The sequence below is a fragment of the Nesoenas mayeri genome (genome assembly GCF_963082525.1).
Source record: "Nesoenas mayeri genome assembly, chromosome: 1".
NCBI lineage: Eukaryota > Metazoa > Chordata > Aves > Columbiformes > Columbidae > Nesoenas > Nesoenas mayeri.
The window spans coordinates 68,996,914-69,020,179 of NC_137541.1; the positions used below are offsets into that span (position 1 = coordinate 68,996,914).

At 38.1% G+C, this 23,266-nt stretch overlaps 1 protein-coding gene across 1 annotated transcript in view; it reads right to left on the minus strand.

Annotated features, from left to right (window-relative positions):
• The window catches only part of ANO2 (anoctamin 2), a gene marked incomplete at both ends in the record, with an annotated part of 178,682 nt that overhangs the window by 13,755 nt on the left and 141,661 nt on the right, over nt 1–23,266 (minus strand). Inside the window, 4 exons of the mRNA XM_080356136.1 lie at nt 9,345–9,493; nt 18,366–18,466; nt 19,329–19,386; nt 20,646–20,757. Coding sequence (XP_080212262.1) covers nt 9,345–9,493; nt 18,366–18,466; nt 19,329–19,386; nt 20,646–20,757 — 420 coding nt within the window. The remainder of the gene's footprint in view (nt 1–9,344; nt 9,494–18,365; nt 18,467–19,328; nt 19,387–20,645; nt 20,758–23,266) is intronic.

A 23,266-nucleotide genomic window follows, 5' to 3' on the forward strand; every position in this document is an offset into this window, starting at 1 on the left:
TGCAGATGCCTCTCAAGTCACAGTGGAGACATTTACAGCACTTTCAGGGCAATTACAGAGACTCATCCATCAAGGACAGCTGATGCTAAGACATCTTATATTTGGTGGGAGGACTTGATGGCAACTATGGAATACCCTTTTTACATTCATGCTTGTGCCACAAGGTCAGTGACAAAATACTCTATTTCTGATGAGACAAAAACCCAAACCTCATAATGTTGGTGCCCAGGACAAGTCACCTTTGCTGTCTGACTTAAACAGGAAAGAAGCAAAGGACTTTGAGGCCGTCCATGAAATTCTCAACACCTGATACCACATCTGCATCTCATTCAGGCTTAGGCTGGCTGAGCCCTGGGACAAAAACTATAATAGATATATAGCATGAAGTCTCTCAGTCTACAGTGCTTCTCAGAAAATGTTCCTGTGTACCCAGGGCCTGAATAGAACCCAACTCAGGTTCTACCAGATTTGCACACCGCATAGTGTGAGTAACCCTACTATCTTTTATGCCAAAGCCTAACCTAAGAGAAGGTAATTTTTTATGGTTCTGTTGTTTATTTTCCTTCTTTTGTATCAATAATATCTGCCATAGGATGATGTGTTACTGGAGGTAAACAATGGAAACATCACTCCTGTGCTAAGAAGGTTTCCAAGTCCTAAAATGAAACTTTTTAAAATATAGCCAAGCCTGTCTGAGAAACTAAGGAAAAGGTGTCATTTACTATTTTTTGGTAATAAATCTATGCAACAAGTCTACACACAACAGGCTATGTCAGCATTTTCAAATCCATCTTCATTATAGAGATTATAGAGAAATGTAGGTTTCTCTTCAATGATTCCTCTATTTTCTTTTCTCTTTTATTGCCTCACAGAATTCCTTTTTGAAGTTTTTCCTGCTTTAGGCAAAGTTCTTCCAAAAATCTAAGATTAATCCTTATAGTAGTCGGTAGCTACGGACATTGGATCTGATCATTTTCCATCTTAAAATTCAAAAGGGAGTTTTGCCATTTATTTTTAACAGAAGTTGAATGATGAAACCCTTTATTATTATTTCTCTTTGAGAAAAAATGTTTTCAATTAGTTGCCACATGAACCTTGGACTTTTAAAGGGGCTAGACTGGAGAAAGGAAGACCAAATGAAATAAGAATCTGAAAGTAATTGCTGATGTCAGTTTCTTCTTAAGAAAATAGTAGTGGTGCAAATTTCATACATTCTCATGCATCATTTAGCTGGCTTTGGAGCCAATTTCATAAAGTTGGGTTCATTAGCAATATTTATTGTTACTCTAAACATCAACTTCTTGCCGATTCCTATCACTGCAGGCTAGTTACACGTGTTGCAAACTTGCTGCCAATTGTATGAGGAAATTTTTATACATGCTGCCTACTTTGGGAACGCATGTGGTCTCATATATTGGGCTGGGTCAAAAGTCATTGCGCAGTTTTAGAAACAGGAAGAACTAATGACAAATTTGACACATGTTAAAAATGACAATTTATATTTCAGGATTCCTTGAGCACAATTTTCTGATCACTAAGGAACATTAAAAGTGTGTCTGCTGAAGAGTGTCTTCTAAAAAATACAAATATATATCGGTTAATAATATCAAAACAAACAGCCATCAGAAATTTCACTGGTGCAAATCAAAACTAAGTGCATACATGCTATTGACTGACAAGGCCTATTCAAAAAGGAAGTTCAGCACAGCCTGCTAACAGAAATCAGATTCAGAGTTCAGCTTGCTGAAGAAATGACCCACAAAAGCTTTCCCCAAAGGAAAACTTACAGTTTATTTTCCGTGGTAAAGTGTTGGCCTCTTCCTCCCACACTGCTGGTATCTGTAAAATGCCACTGAAGTCAATGGAAGTCTGCCTGACTTGTAGACTTTTTTTTTTCCCCAAAGATTTATATATGACTTTTAACTTTGAACTAATAGAATCAGAGAGTAGTTTGAATTGGGACTTCTAAAGGTCGTCTACTCCAACCACCCCTTGCAATAAGCTGTCCTGAATCACCTCCCTGTCCTCCATGTAACTTAGCAGAACTTCTAGGAGGATCTGTTCCATGATCTTCCCAGACACAGAGGTGAGGCTAACAGGTCAGTAGTTCCTAGGGTCCTCCTTTCTACCCTTTTTAAGAAATGGGTGTGATGTTTCCCAGTCACTAGGGTTCATTGATGATGTTTTCCAGTCACTAGGGACTTCACCTGACTGCCATGATGTTTCAGATATAATGGAGCACCTTGGTAACTACATCAGCCACTTCCCTTAGGGCTCTGGGATGCATCTCATCAGGTTCTATAGACTTATGTAGGTTTAGGTTCCTCAGGTGGTCATAAACCTGATCTTCTCTTAGAGTGGGAGGAACTTTGCTCCCACAGACCCCATCCTGTGATCCATCCAGTCAAAAGGTGTGGGAAAAGAGCTTGCCAGTGAAGACTGAGGCAAAAATGTTGTTCAGTACCTCAGCCTTCTCTTTGTCCATTGTTACCAGTTTGCCAGTCTTGCTCATCAGAAGGGGTACACTTTCTTTCACCTTCCCTTTCTGGCTGACATACCTGTAGAAGTTCTTCTTGTTATTCTTTGCATCCCTAGTCAAGTTCAGCTCCAGCTGTGCCTTGGCCTTCCTGACCCCATCTCTGCATGTGTGTTTCCCTCTTGCCCTTTCGTTTGACCAGAAGGTCTCAGCTCAGCCATGCCAGCCTCTTGCTTCCCTTTCCTGATTTCTTACATCTGGGGATTGAGAGCTCTTACACTCTATGGAAAGCATCCTTAAAGATCTGCCAGCTCTGTTCTGGTCCCTTGTCCCTGAGGGCCATTTCTCAGGGGCTCCTGTTGAATAACTCCTTGAGAAGCTGGAAGCTGGTTTTCCTAAAATTCAGGGTCCTGACTTTACCCTTTTCCTGACTCTCATCCCTCAGACTGCAAACTTCATCAATGCCTGACCACTGCGGCCCAGGCTGCCTCCAATCTTGACATCACCAGTTATCTCACTTGCACTGGTGACCATCGGGTCCAGTATTGCATCTCCCCGGTAGGACTGTCTATTACCTGGCTTAGTATGTTATCCTCAATTATTTCCAGGTGTCTCTTGGATTTCCTACAGCTCACTGTGTTAATTTTCAGCAAATATTGGGGTGGTTGAAGTCCCCCAGCAGGACAAGAGCCTGCAAGTAAGAAGCCTCCTTTAGCTGGAGTAAGAAGGTTTCTTCAATAGGCTCCCCTTGCTTGAGTGACCTGTAGTAGACACCAAAAGCAAGGTTCTCTTTGTTGTCTTGATTTCCAATTCTTACCCAAATGCCTCAAACCTGCTCATGGCTATACTTCAGAGACAGCTATTCATGCTCAATTTTTTAATGTACAAGGCAATGTCTCTGCCATTCCTCCCTCACCTTTCCCTTCTGAATCGCCTGTAGCCATCGATAGTTGCACTCCAGTCATGGGATTTGCCCCACCAAGTTTCAGTAACAGTAACTAGGTTGTAGCTTTCTAGCAGCACAGCGTCTTCCAGCTTCTCCTGTTTGTTGCTTATATTGTGTGCATTGGTGTAGAGGCACTTGAGCTGGGCTGTTGGACATGTCAGCTTCTCAGAGCAACCCTCCTAATCTCATTATTTCTACTAACTTACCTAGGCTTAAAAAAGGTGAGGGATGGTGGCCAAGGGACGAAGCCTGTCCAAGGCTTCAGGCTTCCTAGTATAAGAAATCAGAACAAAAAGAAATCCCAGCAGCTTTGAAATGGACATTCCAAAACTAAAGTGAGAGAGTTATAATCAAAAATGCCTTTATGTGTGGCGTATCGTACTATAAAAGACATCTTGACACTGCTTCAAACACTGTCCTTCGGATAAGTGGTGCCTCATCGAGGATAATCTGCTTGATAAGGGAATGTAAAGATAATGTATGATTTGATGCTTGGGGAGTGGGCCAGACTCCAGGTTTCCTTCAGAATGGCCACATGTCAATCCTTTTGAAACAGATTAGTAGAAGAAACTCCATACAGGTACAAAAGGCAAGGACTACCTGTTATTAGGGTACAGTCTGGTGAATGGCAGACCTATAGTCAAGAGTCTCACCTTGTCCAGAGACTTTCTGTGTAGTATTAAAGATGTCACCCATCCTTACAAACAGAAGCATTCTGGCAAGACAAATCTGAATGTAGTGAATATTCACGCACAGATACGTAATCTGTTCATGCTTGTTTCTGCATGAAACCCCATCATGATCTGAATCAGAGAACTCAAATGCTACAGGAAGCCAAGTCTACAGTTTCTTGTTCGACGGCTTCATTCCTGTTTGAGCAGATAGCCACTGATACCAGCGGGACCTTCCCTGAGTAAATCAGTGTGAAAATTAAAAATAAGTTCTGAAACAGCAGTCAGATTTCTTTCTTCTCCTTAATATCATACCTCTTTTTTACATCACAGTAATTCTGCTTTTTTTAAGCAATTCAGGGAAAAAAAAGAAAAAGCTTCCTCTACACTTGCTGCATTGTTTCCCTTCCCTCCCCCTCCCAAAGTAAATTTACAAAAACAGGTAAATAAGCTGTGTAACTGCGTCTTGTCTCACAATTTCAGCTTGATGCCCTTCAACAACCATCCCAGTTTACAGGTTCGGTGTTGAGCTGCACAAAGTGCTTCCTGTCGGTGTGGGTGGTCTGAGTAACTCCACGGTGAATCTGACAGCTGAGTGCAGTGATATGGACCCAGGGCAATGAGCAGACTGGGGAGATGCAGCTTGGGTTTCACTTGCTGACTTGAATCCCACAGGGAGGACATAGCTCACTGTGGCACACCACAAGGCTCAGTGAGCTATTCCCTTCACTTGAAAAGCTAATTCTCCTCTTGTAGACAGATGTTTAGATTAGTAATTTACCATTCATTTGCTAGGCATCTATCTAATTATCCCTGAATGTCTGCAGGATGAGGCACTAAACATTTTTTTATGATCTAGGCACAAGGGACTAATCTAAAATACAGGCTTAGTGTCCGGTGATTTATAACATCAGTATCTTAGACCTTGTTGCCATAAGTTACTCCAACAAGGAAGACCTTTGCATCTAAGTGTTGTCCTTATCAGTGGATCAAAGGTGATCTCTTACACAGATGTCTCGAATCAGGGTGAAAGCATCATCTCAGATGCAATTAAAGTTTGTCACAGGTAGCGGAGAGTGGAAAATAATTTCCTCCCACACCTGAATTCACGCTTTTCATTAGGTCCAGCTACAATTAAGAGAAAGTACCATATATAATGTTTGGAAAGTGGGATATTCTAGTTCATATCATTCAAGGCTCCATTCTACCTCTGTATCAGCCAGCCACACTTCCTCGTTATCACACAGAGTACTCAGCAGTCTCTGGCCCTTCATAACTGGGAAGAACTCTGGGTCTTCCTTACCCTGCCCGTGATTTTCACTGTAATTACCCATTCATGCTGAAACTGATCACATGTTCTAGCTCCCAGAATGAATAAAATCAATTACCACAGATGTGCAAGGACAAGGAATTAAATATTTATAAATAGTTGGTTTTATTCTGTCTGTTTATTACCAACAACTACAGATTCTTGTCCTCAGAGAGAGCTAGCTAACCAGGAAATTTTGGATGTTAAAGTACAGACACTTCTGAGTTATGTTTGAGCATAAAAACATATGAAAATGCAAGAGGAAATGTCTATATTTTTTTCACCATTGTTTAATTCAAAAATTGCAAATAATTTTGCTTAAAGTTTCCAGGAGGAAAAGTTATCTTGAGCTGAAATAATGCCTAGAAAAAAATAAAACCTAAAGGACCCTTTTCAAGATAGTATCATCATGTGCAGAGAGGATAAGGTAGTAGAGGCTGCAACACACAGTCACATCCTAAGGTGAGTTGAAACAATTTAGAAGAGGATCATGGCAGGTAAAGGCTTTCTTATATCAAGTTATGGCACTACAGAGGGCAAGGTTCAGATCCATAAACACATCCATAAAAGAGATCCCCAAATCTGCCATTATAGAAAATAATTCATATACGCACGCATATTTTTTTATTTACATAAATCCATAATTTTATAAAATCCCCTGTATGCATTTATAAATACATTATACATTATATATATAAATCAGTATAGCTATTTCTATATATAGAGATAAACCATACATGGTGTTAACTTTTTTTTGGTCATAAAATACATTCTCTTTCAGAAGTTTTGAGAGTGACTAGTTAAAACAGAAGTTATCACATGCAATGTTTAACAGATGTCTGGTTTTAGATAATATGCCCATTGACAAGCTGTGGTTCTCTCCTAAATACTTTTAGGACCTAAACCTTGGGTTTTTCTAGATTATTTCTCTCCTTTCCCACACCCATACCAATCCCCCTTTCTCCTTCCCTGCCTCTCCGGGGTCTACTCATGAGGCAGCTACAGGGTTTTGCGGTAGACTGCAATTTTTCATTTTCATCTGGTGTGAAAAGCCTGGCCTTTTACTTACTCCCTAGCATCCCTGTGTGCTGCTTCCTCTCAGGTTCATTTCCCTGAGGACAACTGAAGTTGGACTGTGTCCCAGGGCTGCAAGACTGAGTTATTTGGCGATTATTTGCACCTCTGTCCTCCTGGGTTCTGTTGAGTCATAGAGATACTATTTGGAATTTATAACAAACACACTTTAGAATGAGAAGAAGGCACATATATATTTCACTTTGGAATTCTCTATCAGATGCTTCATATTTGTCCTCAGCTAGTTCATCTATAACATATTCCTTTATCCGTGTTTGACCTGCTCCTGCTGTAGCAGTGGATGAGTGTTAGTGGATGTATGGAGATGAATGTGATCAAACAATCTCAGTGAAAGCTGAAAAGAGGAAACAGAGGATTTCTTAAATAGCAGAATTATACCAAAAATGCCTAGTTGTTGGGCTTGGTCTCTGTATCTGTCTATATAGGACAGATACTGTACTCAGAATTTCAAGCATAATTTCATAAGTATCAGAGCAACTTGGGACAATGGAGTTATATTTTCTCTTGAGCAAAGTGCAATCAAGATGTCAAAAGGATCAGACTTCCAAATTATAACTATTGAGGATGATGGCACAGTGCCAAACATGTTAAAATGAAAATAAATTATTAATGATATTTCATTTGAACAAGCTCAGTGTTTTAAAGAATCTTTCCTGACTTCCAGATAGCAGAAAGCACTTTAATGCTACATCTCTGATAACATATGGTGGGCACACTGACCTCAGATCCTAAATCAGAGAGTCGTTTAACAGTATGCCAAGGATGGATCAAGTCACTAAGATGTCAGCAATCCACACCTGCAGATAATAGTGCATATAGTTGCTCTCTGATAAACATTGTATCTTGAGAGGGGCATTTCTGTGTAGCAGCAGATTCAGGTCCTGGATCCCACCTAGTGGAAATCAAGAACTGCTGTCTTCCTGGCTTGACAGTGTGGTCACCAAATATAAAACTGGTGGCACCTTGCCACTTCAAGAAATAATTTCTCCCAGCTCCACCTGGTTTTCCACCAAAATACTTATGTTCTCTAATGTGGAAAAACAAACTGTGGAGCAACCTCCAAAATCTATGGATCTCTCCCGTAGTTTAACAGCAATTTAAGTGAAAACCAGCAAATGCATATGAATATATAGATGGTATACACATGGTGGGCACCAGCTTTATAAAATCAGGATACTATTGACTTTAATAGAGTTGCTCCTACTTTACATGGGTTTGAGAGGCGACCAAATGTCTGGCAGTGTGCACCGCTAGTGACGTCAGTCACTCCAGCAGGGTGATGCATGCAGAGGAAGCATGCACATACTATTTAAAAAACTACAGAATGTGCTGGTTAAAGAACCGTTGGGAGACTGAGAAATAATTCCCAAGTATACTCTAAATTTCCTTAGAAAGTATGACCATCTCAATACCTTTATGGTGCAGCAATCCATGAATAAAATAAGAACAACAGCACTCTATTCCACTGTCTCTTTCAGCTGACTGAGAAGCTCTTACAGGATGAAAGTTCTCTCCTGTTGCATATGCTTGTGGATTTTAATTTAAGCATAACTGCGTAAGTGATTCAACATGTAATGTTCAGTCATGAACTAAGTCATCAAAAAAAATAATCCTACAGTGTTCAGTTGTAAAGGGTAATTTACCTCTTCAAGAAAGTATACATTTATATTTTGGAATCTACTCATTTTTACTATATTTGAAATATTAATGACTGATATTAATTTTGAAAGGAGTTATGCCAGATGGCTGTGCTGCCATCAAGAAGAACCTTAACAGGCTGGAGAAATAGTCCAAGAAGAATCTCACAAAGTTCAGCAAAGGAAAACACAAAGTCATTCACCTTGAGGAGGAATTAGCCCAAACACCAGTAGATACTAGGAACTGACCAGCTGAGAAGCAGCTTCGCAAAAAAGGGCCTCTTATCCTGGTGGACAATGTGCTGAATATGAATGAGCAATGTGCCATAGCTACTAAGAAGGCCAATAACCTTCTGGGGTGCATTAGGCAGAGCATTGCCAGTAGGTCAAAAGAGGGGATCCTTCCCCTCTACGCAGCACTACTGTGAACACATCTGGACTGGTCTTTCCAGTTCTATGCTCCCCAGTACAAGAAAGACATGGACATATTGCAGCGTACCCAAAGAAGAGCCTTTAAGATGATTAAGAGACTGAAGGACCTGGCATACAAGAAGAAGCTGAGAGATTTAGGATTCCTATATCACAAGAAGAGAATATTCAGGGGGAACTTACTAATATATACAAATACCTCTTGGGCGAATTAAAGAAGACAGAGCTAGACTCAATCATGACCAGTGAATGGACAAGAGGTGATGGGCACAAATTGAAATATAAGAAATTCAATTTAAACATAAGAAAAAGCTTTTTTACTAAAAGGGTGATCAAAGACTGGAACTGGTTGCATAGAGAGCTTATTGAGTCTCCATCCCTACAAATATTCAAAAATCAACTGGACAAGCCCCTGAGCAATCTGCTTTAGCTGACCCTGCTTTGAGCAGGGGACTGGACTAGATGATGTCCAGAGGTCCCTTCTAGCCTTAGCTACCTCTGATTCTATGGTTTCTATGTACTTATCTCACCTGGGAACACTGGACTCCCACAATATAAGTGTTAATAGATACTAGGACTCACCACTGTTACTATGCTGGTAACATGGTAGTCTCATAGCTCAGTTGTCTTGCATGTAATTTCTGCAAACTGCAATTGTTTTGGATTTTTTTCCCCTCTTTATCATGACTATTTATGACATATCATCATATGATATACAATGATTAGTCCTATGTAAATCTATGGTTATTGCAGAGAAGGAAAGGGAATTCAGAAAACCTACTCATTTCCATGTATTCTGGAGTCAGCCCAGTGAAAGGTTCCAAGATGTAGTCAAGATCCCACTGTTGAGGGTCCTTTGACTGATTGATGTCCATTTCTTTTGGTTCGGTTCTTTCATCCTTCAGCTTCCTGAAGAACTTCTTTAACTTCCTGAGGAAAAAAAGTTCAGATTGAACCAAATATATATATATATATATATATATATATATATATATATATATATATTTTATTTTTTTTTTTCATTACAAGACTTGGTGTAAGTCTTTGCACAGCAACATGAAATATCACATTATTTTGGTGGCCCACAGGCTTTGCTTATACCATCCTCTGAAGATCTCATCCTGCTTTTTGCCAGGTGACAGGCTGCTGGGACCAGCAGTTGTGTTCCTGTGTGAAAAGGAAAGTTACAACAGCATAGTGCTGTTAAAATGGAGTTGAACCTAGTGCTTTTTAACAATTGTTTCTCTCTAAATACATGTTGAATGGGCATCTTCCTGAAGCACAAGCACCCTGGACCTAAACAATATTAATACTAAGTAATACTCCCAAAACCAAGATGCTGACCACCTATCCCTTAAAAAACAAACAAACAAAATACCGAAAGGTGATTAGATACCTTCATACCACATATCTAGGACAGGTGCATTTTTATCTCACCATGAAACCCAAGAACTTCCGATAGAGTATACTTTTAATGTGAAAATGACCAGACATTGCCAAACAAAGCTAGGGGATGACAAGGACACAGGAATGTATTGATTCCTAAACATTGTGAACTTATGAAAATTTTAGCTTGTTGTTCAAAGTAAAAGGTAATAAGCACCTCTGCCTATAAATCTGCAGCATCAAGAAAAGAAATGTCTCCATGATTCTGACAGGTCCAAAGCCATTTAGGACTCTAAATATGAATATTGTTGACTTAAAGCCAGTCCTATGACCACTAGAAAACACCTGCAGCTCTTCAGGCTCCGGTGTTCTCTCATCACAAGCACATATATCTGAGTTTTTTTAAAACAGACAAAAAAAGGTGCTGCTTGTCAAACCTTAAAGGGGAAGAGCTCTCTTTCCTTTAACCAAAATGATGCTACAACTAATAAAAACAGTAATATATGTACCCATGAAATGTTAAGTATAAGCAGTGTCTTAATTTTGCTAAGGGCCTTTCATCCCAGAGAAACATAATTCCCTTGTTGCTATCTACTGTGCCAACAGGGTTCAAACTACTGGAGAGATTTGAGAGACAGTTTCAGTAAGGTCAGTAGAATTTCGTCTCACAGAGAAGTATGTAATTCCTGTCCCGCACAAATGAAAATCCTACCTTAGTCACTTCAGAATCAGTAAGAAATTATTGCTAGAAAAGTGTTACTTTAGGTATATGCAGTAACAGCCTCTTCAGTAATCTACAATGCAGCTGATACTGGAACTCACTGGGAACGAACTGGAACTCACTGGAGCTTCTATGCAAGTTTATTCCCAAGCCACTGGAAACTACAGAATTCGATAACTATTATCCTAACATCAAAATTGAAACATTTAGTGAATGCTTATGTGAAAAAGATATATTTCTGATTTTTTTTTTTTTCCTGAGAGTCTACTGATCATGCACAAAGCAATATATGCAGATTTATGTAGACACTGAAGAAATTTCTTCACCAGGAGTTAGATGCTTTGTCTGCTTCCACACTTGTGTAATCTTCCTTCAGAGATTTCTCATAAGAGTTTTAGAGGTTCTGAATTTTCCTTCAGATATGCCATAGGCTGTATAAAGCTGGAACACTGGGCTAGCACACAACCACTATTATGACGAGACTTGGAAATTCCCAATTTCAGTCAAGAAATACTTCTGCCACCAGAAAAGTACACATCTTTCAAGACCAGCTATACTGGTGAGTTTTCACTGCCTGTGAAATAGAAAAGCAAAACCATTTCCTAACATTTATTAAGTAAACACAGATCAATTATGTCTCCCAGCTACTGTAGATCAGAGGAGGTTCTATCAGAGGTTCTTATTTTGGCCATGTTTTAGAAAAACATTGCCCATTCTGGCCAGACTACAAATTACTCACACTGGTGAACAATTATTTGTGCAAGTATTTCTTTGGACCTCAGTAGGAATAGTAGTATAAATCAATGTCCCACTGCAATGGGAATACAAATTTAATGGCACTGACAAATACATTAATTTCTTAAGCCGTATGATCCCGTAGTAAAATGAATCTGCCTCTAAAAGAAGAATAAAGTTCTTCCAATGCCCCCTACAGATGACTCTTTAAATGCATATGTATCACGAATTTCATGTTATTTTACACATAGAGAAATTCTAATGGAAAAATGCAATAGAATGAGGTATTTCTTTAAAATCAAGGTAGCAAAATAGAGTTTAATTAGCATAAAATGTCAAGACTTATACATACTTTATGTCTTCCTTTTGCAGATGAAATTTATCTTTCACAAATGTGTACGAAATTATTTTATAGTTCCTCACATATGTTCCATGTGAGTGAAAATCCAGACTAATTCCAGTGATGTTCTGCCAATAGTGTATGCAAGGCTCTCCCATGAACTTTTCCTCCACAGTTTGCGATCAATCCTTTGAACTAGAGGTGTGTGGCCTGGAGACAGGATTGTGTGGGGAAATGGTAGGGGTTTTCATTTGTACCTCCAGTGAAGCAGAACCATTTTCTCAGACCCTAACATGGCAGCAGGGCAAGACTAGCTGGCAAACACACTAAAGGCTTTGCTGGATAGGTTTATTGCTTTGTTCTTGAATATACAGTGAACCACACAGGAACACTGTGTTACCACATAGAACAAGGCTTCATAGCAGCCTGGAAACGACCTTAGTGGCTACAGAATTTCTACACCAACTGATGTTTACAGGACCCATTCACTTACATCGCCAGTATGGAGGAAAAGGGATTGGCAGACACTGTTAAAACAGATCTAGATTGCATCATGCCCTGTCAGTGCCAGGATCACAAAGCTTCAAAAATCAACAGATCAACTCCAACTTTTATTCCAGGTACAGCTAAGATGTAGCTCATTAGTCTGATGGTAACATCATCAGTATTTTAGCAATAGTCAGATATATTGGGGCTAACCAAATACTTTTGGTACACAGAACATCTAGTTTACACAGTGTTAATAAAGGGGTGGGGATATTTAAAATGCTTCACAAGAAAGAATTAGATGTATCCTTACAAAGACATTCACCTCTTACATCATGCAAACTCAGCCATTTCAAGACACTAAAATTTCCTTTCCCCCCCTCTGCTTTTATGGCGATCAAGGGAACTTGTCTGTGACAGAGGTGATGTAACATTCAGAGGGTAAGAGACTGGGGGCAAGATTTAAACCAATCTAAGAATTCCCAGGATGCTCTTCCAGCATATCCTAATTAATTTCCTAATGTGAGGGACTCTCAGAAGACAGTGAACAATAAGTTCAAGACAATACTGATTTCTGTTCCAATAAAATGACATGAGTTACAATGTCCCTCACATTTCCATGGGCAGATGGGATTGAAGAGCATCTTTCTGTCACTGTGCAGCAGCTGAGATAAAATTTGAGTGTGTCTAGATGTGAAGTCTGTACATGTGTGATCTAATCCTCTGCTTATAGCACCATGGAGTCAAGTTATGGAGTTTAATGAATACACATAACTCCCCTGAGAAAACAGTAACTAAAACAATAGTTGTTGTTTTTAATGTTTATTTGGGAATACACTAATTCCAAGGCTCAGTTACTTAGAATAATTTTTAATTTTTGACCTGGTTATCTATAAGCCAGGCACAAGGAGTGACACCTTTACCCATTTTGAGTTAAGCTTTGATGCATGTTCTTATTTTTATTTTTATGTGATTTTTTTAAAGAATCAACTCACTGATTCTTTCAAATTTTTCTCAAAAAAAAAAAAAAAAATTATGTTTGTGTCATATCCAAGTATGTGAAGCTTCAGACCAAACTGAAATGTGTTAGAAAGTTAAAGGAACAGAGGATAGGAATTTGGACAGTGTTATCTCCAGCTATATAGCAGCAGGGCTTTTAAAATTAGTTTTGCAGGAATATAGCTGCACATATGATTGTGTTATTAAAACTGTAAGCTTTTTAAATGCACTTGTGTGAAATCTGTTTTTTTAATTACTCAGATCAGAATTTTAAACACAGTTTGCAGACAACAATAATCAAGAGCTATTCTAGCTTCTGATTTCTGCATGACAGGCAGCCCCATCAGTGAGAAAAAGGTAGTTTTGCCCACTCAGGATGAGTCTCTGAGAATCTTTGTGCTGAAGATGCAAATGCAGCAAAGTTTCATGACTCCACTAGTAGCCATATGAATCTAGACAGAGAAAAGTGTAGAACTGTAGAATAGCCACTATTTCTGGTTCTTTTGCCAGTGACTATCAAAAAGCAAGGTCTATTCTTGAGAAGACTGATTTTCATGGAAGAATGAATGTAGGATCGGAGAGAAAAAAAAAAAAAAAAAAGCAAGCACAGGTTTTTGTCAGAAAGCTATGTGTAGAGCAAATAAAAATGATGCTGCAGTTTCTCACAAGGGATTGACACCAAATTGTTGTGTTAGATAAAAAGTGCAAATATGGTTTAATTTTGCTGTTTGTAATTCCTAATATAACTAGTAAGCATCCCATTGTGCAAGGTAATCAGCATCTGAAGAGAGTGCAAAATAACTACAGGAAAATTCCCCAGCCCTGCAGGACCCACTAGATTTTTGAGAAAGAAAAAAAGAAAAAAAAAAAAAAAAAAAAGAGGAAAAGAAGAGAGAGATCAAAATCAAGTGATCCTGACTGGGCTGCAAAGACATGGCATACTTACAAAAAGCCTCCTTTTCACAAAACAGACAGATGATGCAACAGTGGTTCTATTTACACAGTAGAAAGGAGTAGCAGGATTTCGTGGATCTAGGAGAAGATATGAAGATGACTTAGGAAAAAGTGAGAAATTTGTGGAGTGAGACAGAATGGAATGTAAAGAGATTGGAGAAGCAGGGCAGCTGGGAGGCAGGCTCAAATAGGGCAGATGCAAAGAAGTGATTTTGTTGGCACAAGTATATTCGCCTTTACCGGCTGTGCAGTCCTCACAATGTAGCTTCACCAGAGCTTGCTGGAAGGATTGGAACTGAAGATCCATTTACCAGTTTCTCAAGACTCTCAGTTAACAAATGTCCCTGGGTACTGCAAAGGTAGATCACCTGTGACAGCCACCAAGAACTGGATGTGAAGTACTGCAAGGCAATACTTGCTAGAAGAGAGATGTAAATGGAGAGTCTACATGAAATGATGGAACCCCCTAGAATTCAGCTGCCAGGGATGAATTTTTATTTATATCTGGTGGTTTCTAAGGTGTTCTTTCCAGTTGGTGCTTTTTCCTTTGTAGCATGATAGAAAAGGGTACAAGGAGAAAGCTAGACAGACAAAACTACTTGGTAGAATAGCTGGGGCACTTGTGTCTAGAGAAAAGGAAGCGCAGTGACTCAGACTCTTGTGTCTCTGCCTGTAATTTTGTCTGCTTATTTGGGAAAGGAGCAGTGAAGGTCTAGACTTTTCTTCAGTCATACTACTGCAATCTGTTCACATAAGGAGACCTCATATTCACAGGTAGGGGGTACAAGAAGGAGGCGGGGGGAGAATGAAAGGACTTTAATCTCTCATTCCATTCCACAGATTCATGGTGTAGTTATGCTTCCTTGGCACAATCAGGCCTCCTGGATTGTACAGCAATTTTAGTTGGTTTGGGGTGTTACTGGTTTCTCAACCAGAAGAAAACAAAAAAAGGAAAAAAAGTCCCATTAATAATTATTTATTAAAGGTGAAAAGAAACATAAAAGATCATAACTATGAAAGGGTATCTTTAAATTGATTTCAATAATAGTAAGTGATGGAAACGTATTGAATAAAAAGGCCAAAATCATGGCCCCACTAAAGTCAATGGAAGTTTTGCCATTGACTTAAACAGGGCCAGGATTTTACTCTGAGGGTTTATCACCAAGATCAAAGACAGAAAGTAACAAAATAACCACATGGATTTTTTTTCAGGAAGTTCAGAAAAACAGAACTGAAGAAAACGAGTGTTATAGAAGCTCTAGGTTAAGTCTCTCAAGCCCTGCAGCCTTTTAGGGTCAATTCCTGTGACAGCAGTAAAAGAATTATAGTATGTAACACAACTGAGTGAACTGTGACATATTTAAACTTGTGAATTCCAGCCGCGTGGAACACACATTGCGGTTCAAGAATGCTTAATTTTCCATAATTCAACTGTTGTTGCATTTACCTAGCTGTTTTGATATTCTTGGGTGCAGAAATTGAAAAAGAAATCACAGCAAAGATTTAGAAGACCAGCAAGTCAAATTTGTCATAGCTGTGCAACAGTTTCTCTGGAAATGCTGAAGAAAAAAGCAAGAATGTGCCCCAGTGACCCAAAACAATACAGGACTGCCATCCAAAGTTTAGCCCCATATTCTTTCAGCAAGCACTGACCATGGAGAAGCTAGAATGAAGACACTGAATTGTGGTTGTTTATAAACTCAGTCTATCATCTACTTAATTTTTGAGGGGCAGACAGCAAATGAAAGTAAGCAATTAAAATGCCTTGGATTTTATGGTTAATGAAATATAAAGATTTTCTGAAAACAATCCTGAAATCCCTGAATTTCAATAAGGAAGAAAACTCTTTTGATGTGGTTCAGCATTTAACTTAGCAGAGAGATACTTCTATGTTACAGTAAAGAACAGTTCCAGATTCTAAAGGACAAATCCCTTCTGCCTCTCCATATGGATAAGGTTGATTGCAGCCCTTGTACTCTACCTTCAGTGAAGATTCAGAGTCAATGGAAGAATATGTGCTATTCACACTCTGACTCTCATTCCCTTCAAAGAGACATAAGGTAAGAGGGAAAAAAAAAAAAAAGTCAACTGCTGAAACTGCAGAAAACTAAAAAAAAAATATTGGTAGAAAAAAGATGATCTCACAGAGGAGATGAGATGACTATAAGAGATTACCAAGGAAAACAGGTGGCGGAACAGAGTGAATAGGGTACAGACAAGAAGACTGTAGGGCAGAGAGCAAGGGTATGTATATCTACACATCTGTCACATCTTCTAACAACAGCATGTATAGACATAGTAGACTATGCATGAGACACTGACATGCGCCACAGCTACTACTTGGGCAACATGTGCGTTTAGAGTCCCTTTTTGATCTGAATTTATATGTATACAACAGACCTATTCATGGCCTTCTGAAAATTTGTTTGATTGGCAAAGTGTGTCTGTGTGCCTGTGCACATGGGGCAGATGAGGCAGAATAGAGTACCGTTGACGATGTTGTCCAAACCAGTAGAGTGGTCCATTCAGAAACAGAAGGCTAACTCTGATTTATTTAAGTGTACAGTAAAGCACTGTGTCCCTCTTAGTGAAAAGAGGTCTGGTGAGAACGGCTGAGCCTTACAGATAGACATGTGATTTTCTTGAGAATGTGGACAAGCAAAGGAAAACCAGATGTGCTTATTTCAGGATGACAAGATAGCATTGTGTCTGAAGTGAGGTATTTCTCTGGGAAGGAGAGGGTGAAAGCATGTTTTTAAACAGTTGTTCAGTTCTAAAAATTGAGGCCACCATTGATTGTTGGCAGAAGGGTGGGGGAGCAGAAATGAGAGAGAAGAATGGGATGAAATTGTCACATTCTTGCACCAAGAGTTGTAGTGGGGAAATTGAGAAATAATTTGCAGGAATTCTCTGTTTAGACTGGATCAGCTTCTGCCTTCATGAGTCAAAAATAATAAATAAAGTATTCTAACATCATAAAATACCCATTAAAAAGGTCCAGTAGCAGTAAGTTTTTGGAAGACAGGAAAAAAATCACACCAGGTTTACACTGGGAAAGCTTTAAGCCTTCAACATGTCAGATATTTTGGGAATGATTTACCACCCTTTTCTCAAAATAAACTGTAAACTCAACGAGATGGAGACAGAAAACAGGCCTCCCTATTGAACTTTGACACAAGAATAATGAAACCATCCATAACCCACATTTGATTTGTTTGGGATTTTTTTTTTCACTCTGAATTACTTAAAAAAAAAAAAAAATCTTGCTATAAAAAGGGAGGAAAAGGGCTCATTTTAAAAATATTTCATAATCTTTTAAGCACAATTCATCTTGGTTTCTAGCTAGCATTTTCAAGGCTCTCCTTAGGGATGTGATCCAAAAGCTGCTAACACCAGAGCTGAAAGATTCTGACTAACTTCACTGGAGTTGAAGCTTGCATCTAAGCCAGACTCTTCACCTCATACAACATTTCACAGAGCACTGTCACCAACAGGATGATTCAGTTAGCAGGAACAGGAGCAAACCTCCTAAGAGGAAGGAGCAGGACATTCTCAGTGGGTTCTCAGTGACTGAAGATCCCCTTGACACTAGAGATAGATCAAGAGAGACGTTTTGCTGTGTTTGGAGCAGAGGACACTCTGGAGTAAGCATCCTGTGGCAGAGCACCACCAAGCAGTGTGTCAGCATCTCTCCTGTACTCTAGTTCCTGTGTTATACTGACATACAGGCATATTAAAATTGTGTGGGTTTCATCTGTAAACCCATAAAAATAGTCGTAGATCAAGTAATACCTTTTAAAATCTTTTATGAGCTATTGGTTTTCTTCACGCCATCTCTCCTTCACTTTATACTAATTTGTATTCAATATTGCTACCCTGAAAGCTTCTCTAAAACTTCCCAAGAGATCTATCATACCTTGCCTGTTTTCCCAGGTTTCTAAAATTAATATAGATCAATTATTTAATATATTCAATCACTTTCTTTAAGCCATTTACTGCAGATATAGCCAATTATTCAACATAAAATACAGCCAGATCATTTCATCACAACTAAAAATGTGATTTATCATCATATTCAATTAGAATCTACTGAAGGCAGTATCATTTGAATAAAGATCAAGCCTTTATTTTACCGTGTCACAAGAATAACGCATGGTAATGGAGAAAGCTGGGATACATACGGGATTGCAATTTCAAACAAATTGTTTTGAATCAGTTGTTTTCCAAGCATAATGATGCTGAGCTGAATACAGAGTTCCATCAAACAGCCTCCTGGAGCACACTGTAATTATACAAAACCATAGAGGGTGAAGGGAGTAAGAGAATTAATTTAAAAGTATCCACCTAGGAGAGATACTGATATCTGTATGTGCCTACTGCCCTGCCACCAATTTGCACAGGAACACGGAGCTCGTTGATCATTGCAGTTCTGTGCTTAACAAGGTACTTCATCTCCACTCATAAAACTACATTATGAAAAATATACAGGGCTCTGAAATAATTTTCTGTGCCCTGGGGCTACTATATTTCCTTTTAAAATATTTACTATATAATCAATGTAATAAACATAATGCAGTATCACCAATAGTCTTCCAACCTGATGTCTCCCAAGGAGGAAGAAAGTCTTCAATCTTGCAAAGGCTTATGCATAAGCTTTATTGTAGAACCTTGAGTATGTCTATCGATTTTCAAGGGAATACTCGCAGCAGTTAAAAGGAATTTTGGGGAAAAAAAAAAAAAAAGCATGCTTAACACAAAATGGCTAGAGCTTTTTAGGCTATTTAAATTCCTAGACTTTTAGTGAGCTACAGGATGAGAAATCAGCTTCCAGTTCTATCTCTGCCATAGGTTTCCAGAGGGACTCAGTCAAATCATATAATGTTTATGCCTTAGGGCCCAGTCATAAAACATAAAAATGGTGAAGTTTCACCTAAGAAAGACCATCAAGTACTCAGAAGTGCAGAAAGAACATACAGGTGTCTCAGATGGAAAATTTGGGTTTTGTCTATTTATGTTGAAGATTTAACATCTTGTTTTAACATGTTTTCTGTTCTTCCCTTATTATCTAGTCTTCAATGAAATACAATGTACACATAGCTCTTTCTGTTAAGGATTTTTTTTGTTTTAATTTCATATGTACTTACTTCTTCCATTCGATAACCATCAAACACGTATACATAATGACCAGGACGGCCAACAAATCTGAAAACAATAACAATATATGAAATAATACAAAAATAGGAAAAAAGTTAATTTTACCAACATAACTGTTCATTCATATTAGCTAAAGTATTTCAGAACTAGTTACTTCATTCTGAATCTTAGAAGACTAGACACCTATTCAACTTCGATTATTTAAAATTATTTCAAAACAATAGGCCTCTACAAAGGTTTTTCTACTATAGTTTAATGAAACAATTTCAATAAAATATTTTTGTGTGTGTGCTAAATAATCATAACAACTTCTCTCTCTTGGTTACACAAAAAACCTGGGAACACATATCCTAGCTCACATTCTCTTGCATCTGAGTAATGCCCTGAATAGAGTTATTTACATGTCTATAAGCAGTCAAGGCTCTTCTGTCTACATGAAGAGAAACAGTGAGATGATTGTCTTCATTATAACCATACAACATACACACAGGCACAAAAAAGGTTAAAAAAGAAAATTTTTCATTAATGTCTTACAATATTTACAACTGCTGGTAAAATGTATCATTAATTCTAAAGTCAATGATGCTGAATAGGATTAGAGAAGAGTATAGATTAACAAACTTTACAGCCCCAAAAGGAACAGAACAATGGTATGAAACATAATCCAAAGGAAGTTTAAAAAATTTTGCCAAAGTTTGAGTAAACAATCATTTTAAGCTTCCCGTTCAAAAGCATGTGTTATACTGTGGATAACTGGGTCCCAAAAGACAATGATCCTGAACCCATAGGAAGTCACACTTATTTAGCAAGACAGCTGAATTAGCTTTTTGGTCAACCAGTTCGTTTGCCAAAACATGCAACTTCCAGTTGACTATTTCTTAATTTAACTTGATACGGATGAATAGAGAAAAATATTGAGAAAGTAATAGAGCAAGTGGCTCCATTATTTTAGATGAAACAGGAAAATCTTCCAATGCTAAATGATGTTTCAAGAAAAAAATAGCTAAAATGTGGGAAGTGAAGACAACTAAGCACTATCACTCATTTATAAATGCAACAGCCTTTTTTTAAACTAGGGCAGTACTAAACATCATGACCAGTCATTCAAAAGCAAGCTTTGGACAATCCTGTTTGTGATACATTTTTCACTGCTGGTGAAGGTAGCCAGTCCCAGAAATAGTTAGGTAGCCACTTGTGTCCATTTTTAAACACAGATCAACTAACATTGACACATATATATATGCACATAAATATCTATATATACAAATAATACATAAATGAGTATATGTAAAGGACATTTATCTTACCTTCCTTTAAAAAAAGCAACGTAAAAAATTGGTGCATAAGAATTCACAAACTTCAGTAGGAATGCCTTCAAAATCAGTCTCTCCTCAAAGGTTTTCTCTGTTTTTGGTATCTCTGTGGGGAAGGCAAAACAAAACAAAAAAAGAACCCGAAGAAATCACTTAGCAAATATATAAACTTCTCTGGTATCCCCAAATACAAAACCAAACTTCAAACTTTGAGGTCATACTGGTTTGGTTGTTTTATCTTTTGTACTTTAATTTGTACCAATGCACACTAGTTCTGTCACTGACTCCCGATTTCCAGAAAGTGTTTCCAAATTTCCAGGTGGAAACCAAAGATTCTTTGCTAGAAACATTAATAAAGAAAAGATAATTAACTTGATTCTCTGAGAGACATCTGACAGCTTATCCCAAGTTGCTCTTGGCTGTCCGTCCAATAAAATGGTAGGAAAAAAAAAAAAAAAAACAACAAAGCAACAAATCCTGACAGTTGGCCTGCACCTCTCAATACTTTACTTTTCCAGGCAGACCACATCACCTTCCCCTGCTTTAGGCCACATCCATGAAATCTTAGCATTGAAGCCTCTGTCATTCATTCTGATACCTATTTTATTATTAAATATAAAATAAAATTAACTGTATTTTATTAACACAATGTTGTTTATTATTATTATTATTATTATTATTATTATTATTATTATTATTATTATTATTATTTACATGGATCTCCTACTAGTTATCTGGAGTTTGAAGAAAATTGGATCTTGATATTCAATTGCAATAAAGCTAAAGCAGCTTCAGTGCATATAAGCATATGTATATTAAGATAAAGAGAAAAAAAAAAGGCCCTTAAAGCCTTCTTAAATTTGTGTGTACCTTAAATTTGTGTGTACAGGACGTTTTTAGTATGAGTTTGTTAATGTGCTTAATGCTAAACACAAGACTGAGTACCTTTCTGAACAAGACACTAAGTGAATTGTTACTCGGCATACAAAAAAATGTATTTTTTTCCTAATGCTTCTCCATTCCACTATATATATTCTACATTCCTAGAAATCTTCAGATAACTTGTAAAAATGTGTATTAAATATTTTCAGTATTCATTATTGCTCCCAGATTTATTTTCCATTTCCACGGAAATTTTCTAGCAACAGAACACATGGGTATGAGACAGGTGTTTTTCAAATTGACAGTAGGATCTTCTTTAAATGATTCTGTATGGGTTAAACTGCCATGCTCATCCTGACCTGTTAACTAACATGAGAGAAGATAATTTTATTGTGGTATGTTCTTGACAGAATTTCTGTAGCACAGTGGAAATGTGAAATAATAAGGTAGAAACAAATACTGCTGTACTTGTACAGTTTTGTTTTGGGGCACAGTTTAAGTGTCTTGGTTGCTTTGAAGTTTTTATCTTTAAAAAAGAAGAACAGTGTTTATTTGAGCACTAAAGTAAACTCTAATGAGTTCCCTTTGCCTAGCTTTATTTGTGATACTTTCAACCATATTTTCATAAAAGGTCAACACGTAATCCAATGAACTCTAAGCCATCATTGACTTGTACATATAGTAAAGCTTAATTAACCTTCAGAGGATTTTAATAATTTGTAGATGACCCTATATGCTAGATAGATCCTCAAGACCAAAGCTCAGGGCAGCAGGAATATCAAATAACAGTGGTGCAAGTTTTAAGTTGAGGGAGTAAAATCCTAGCCTTTCTTTTATGGAGAACTCCCACAAAGATGAGCTCAGCCTGAGGATGAAAATTTGCACACCATATATGGTTTCAGAGACTCACTCAGCACTTCACCCCCTCCCCACACTCAGCTATACTACACCATAACAATAGAGGCATGCATAGAATTTGTCCTTTAGCTAGTGGAGTCTGCTACACCCAAAGTGTATCCAGTCAGAATAGATGCCTTAGTAAGAGTGAAAACTTACCCCCAAAAAATTATACACTCATATGGTTTGTTGTGCAGAATGTCACATCAAAATTGGACAGCTGAAACTTTCCAGGTAGAGAATGAGCTGAAATGTCTGTGGCATGGGCCCTACCTCATGAAGGAGTTGCTGCCTTTATAAGGCACAAATACAAGTACTTTTGATTTTATCCCCATTTGACTGATTCTTACTTGACCTGAATGAAGTTACAAATGAGCTGTAAATCAAGTCTGACATCACCTGATTACTGACACCACCTGATTACTGAAGATGAAGATTCATCCTGAGAATACCAGGATATAATTTACACTTTTGCTGGTCTGATCTGTGACAAAGGGGGCATCAGTGGCCCGCTTTGCTGGGTCTACAAAAAGTGTGTGAAGCCCCAGTGCATCCTGTATGAAATCTCTGTATTGGTTACAACAAAACAAATACTTTTTTCCCCCCAAGCATTGATTCAGTAGGTACTGAGACTGATCCACCACTCTGATCCTATGATGAATCTGATTGCTATCAGTGGTACTATTCTTGTGCTTACAGGTGCAATTTTTCACTTGAACAAAGTTTCAAGTGTACTTGTGGTTGAAATAGGAGCCTATGCTGTCAAGACCTCTTCCTCCAACCCAACAAGTCTGTTCCTCAGCTTGTCGGTTAACCACAGTGTGAAAAGAGAAGAG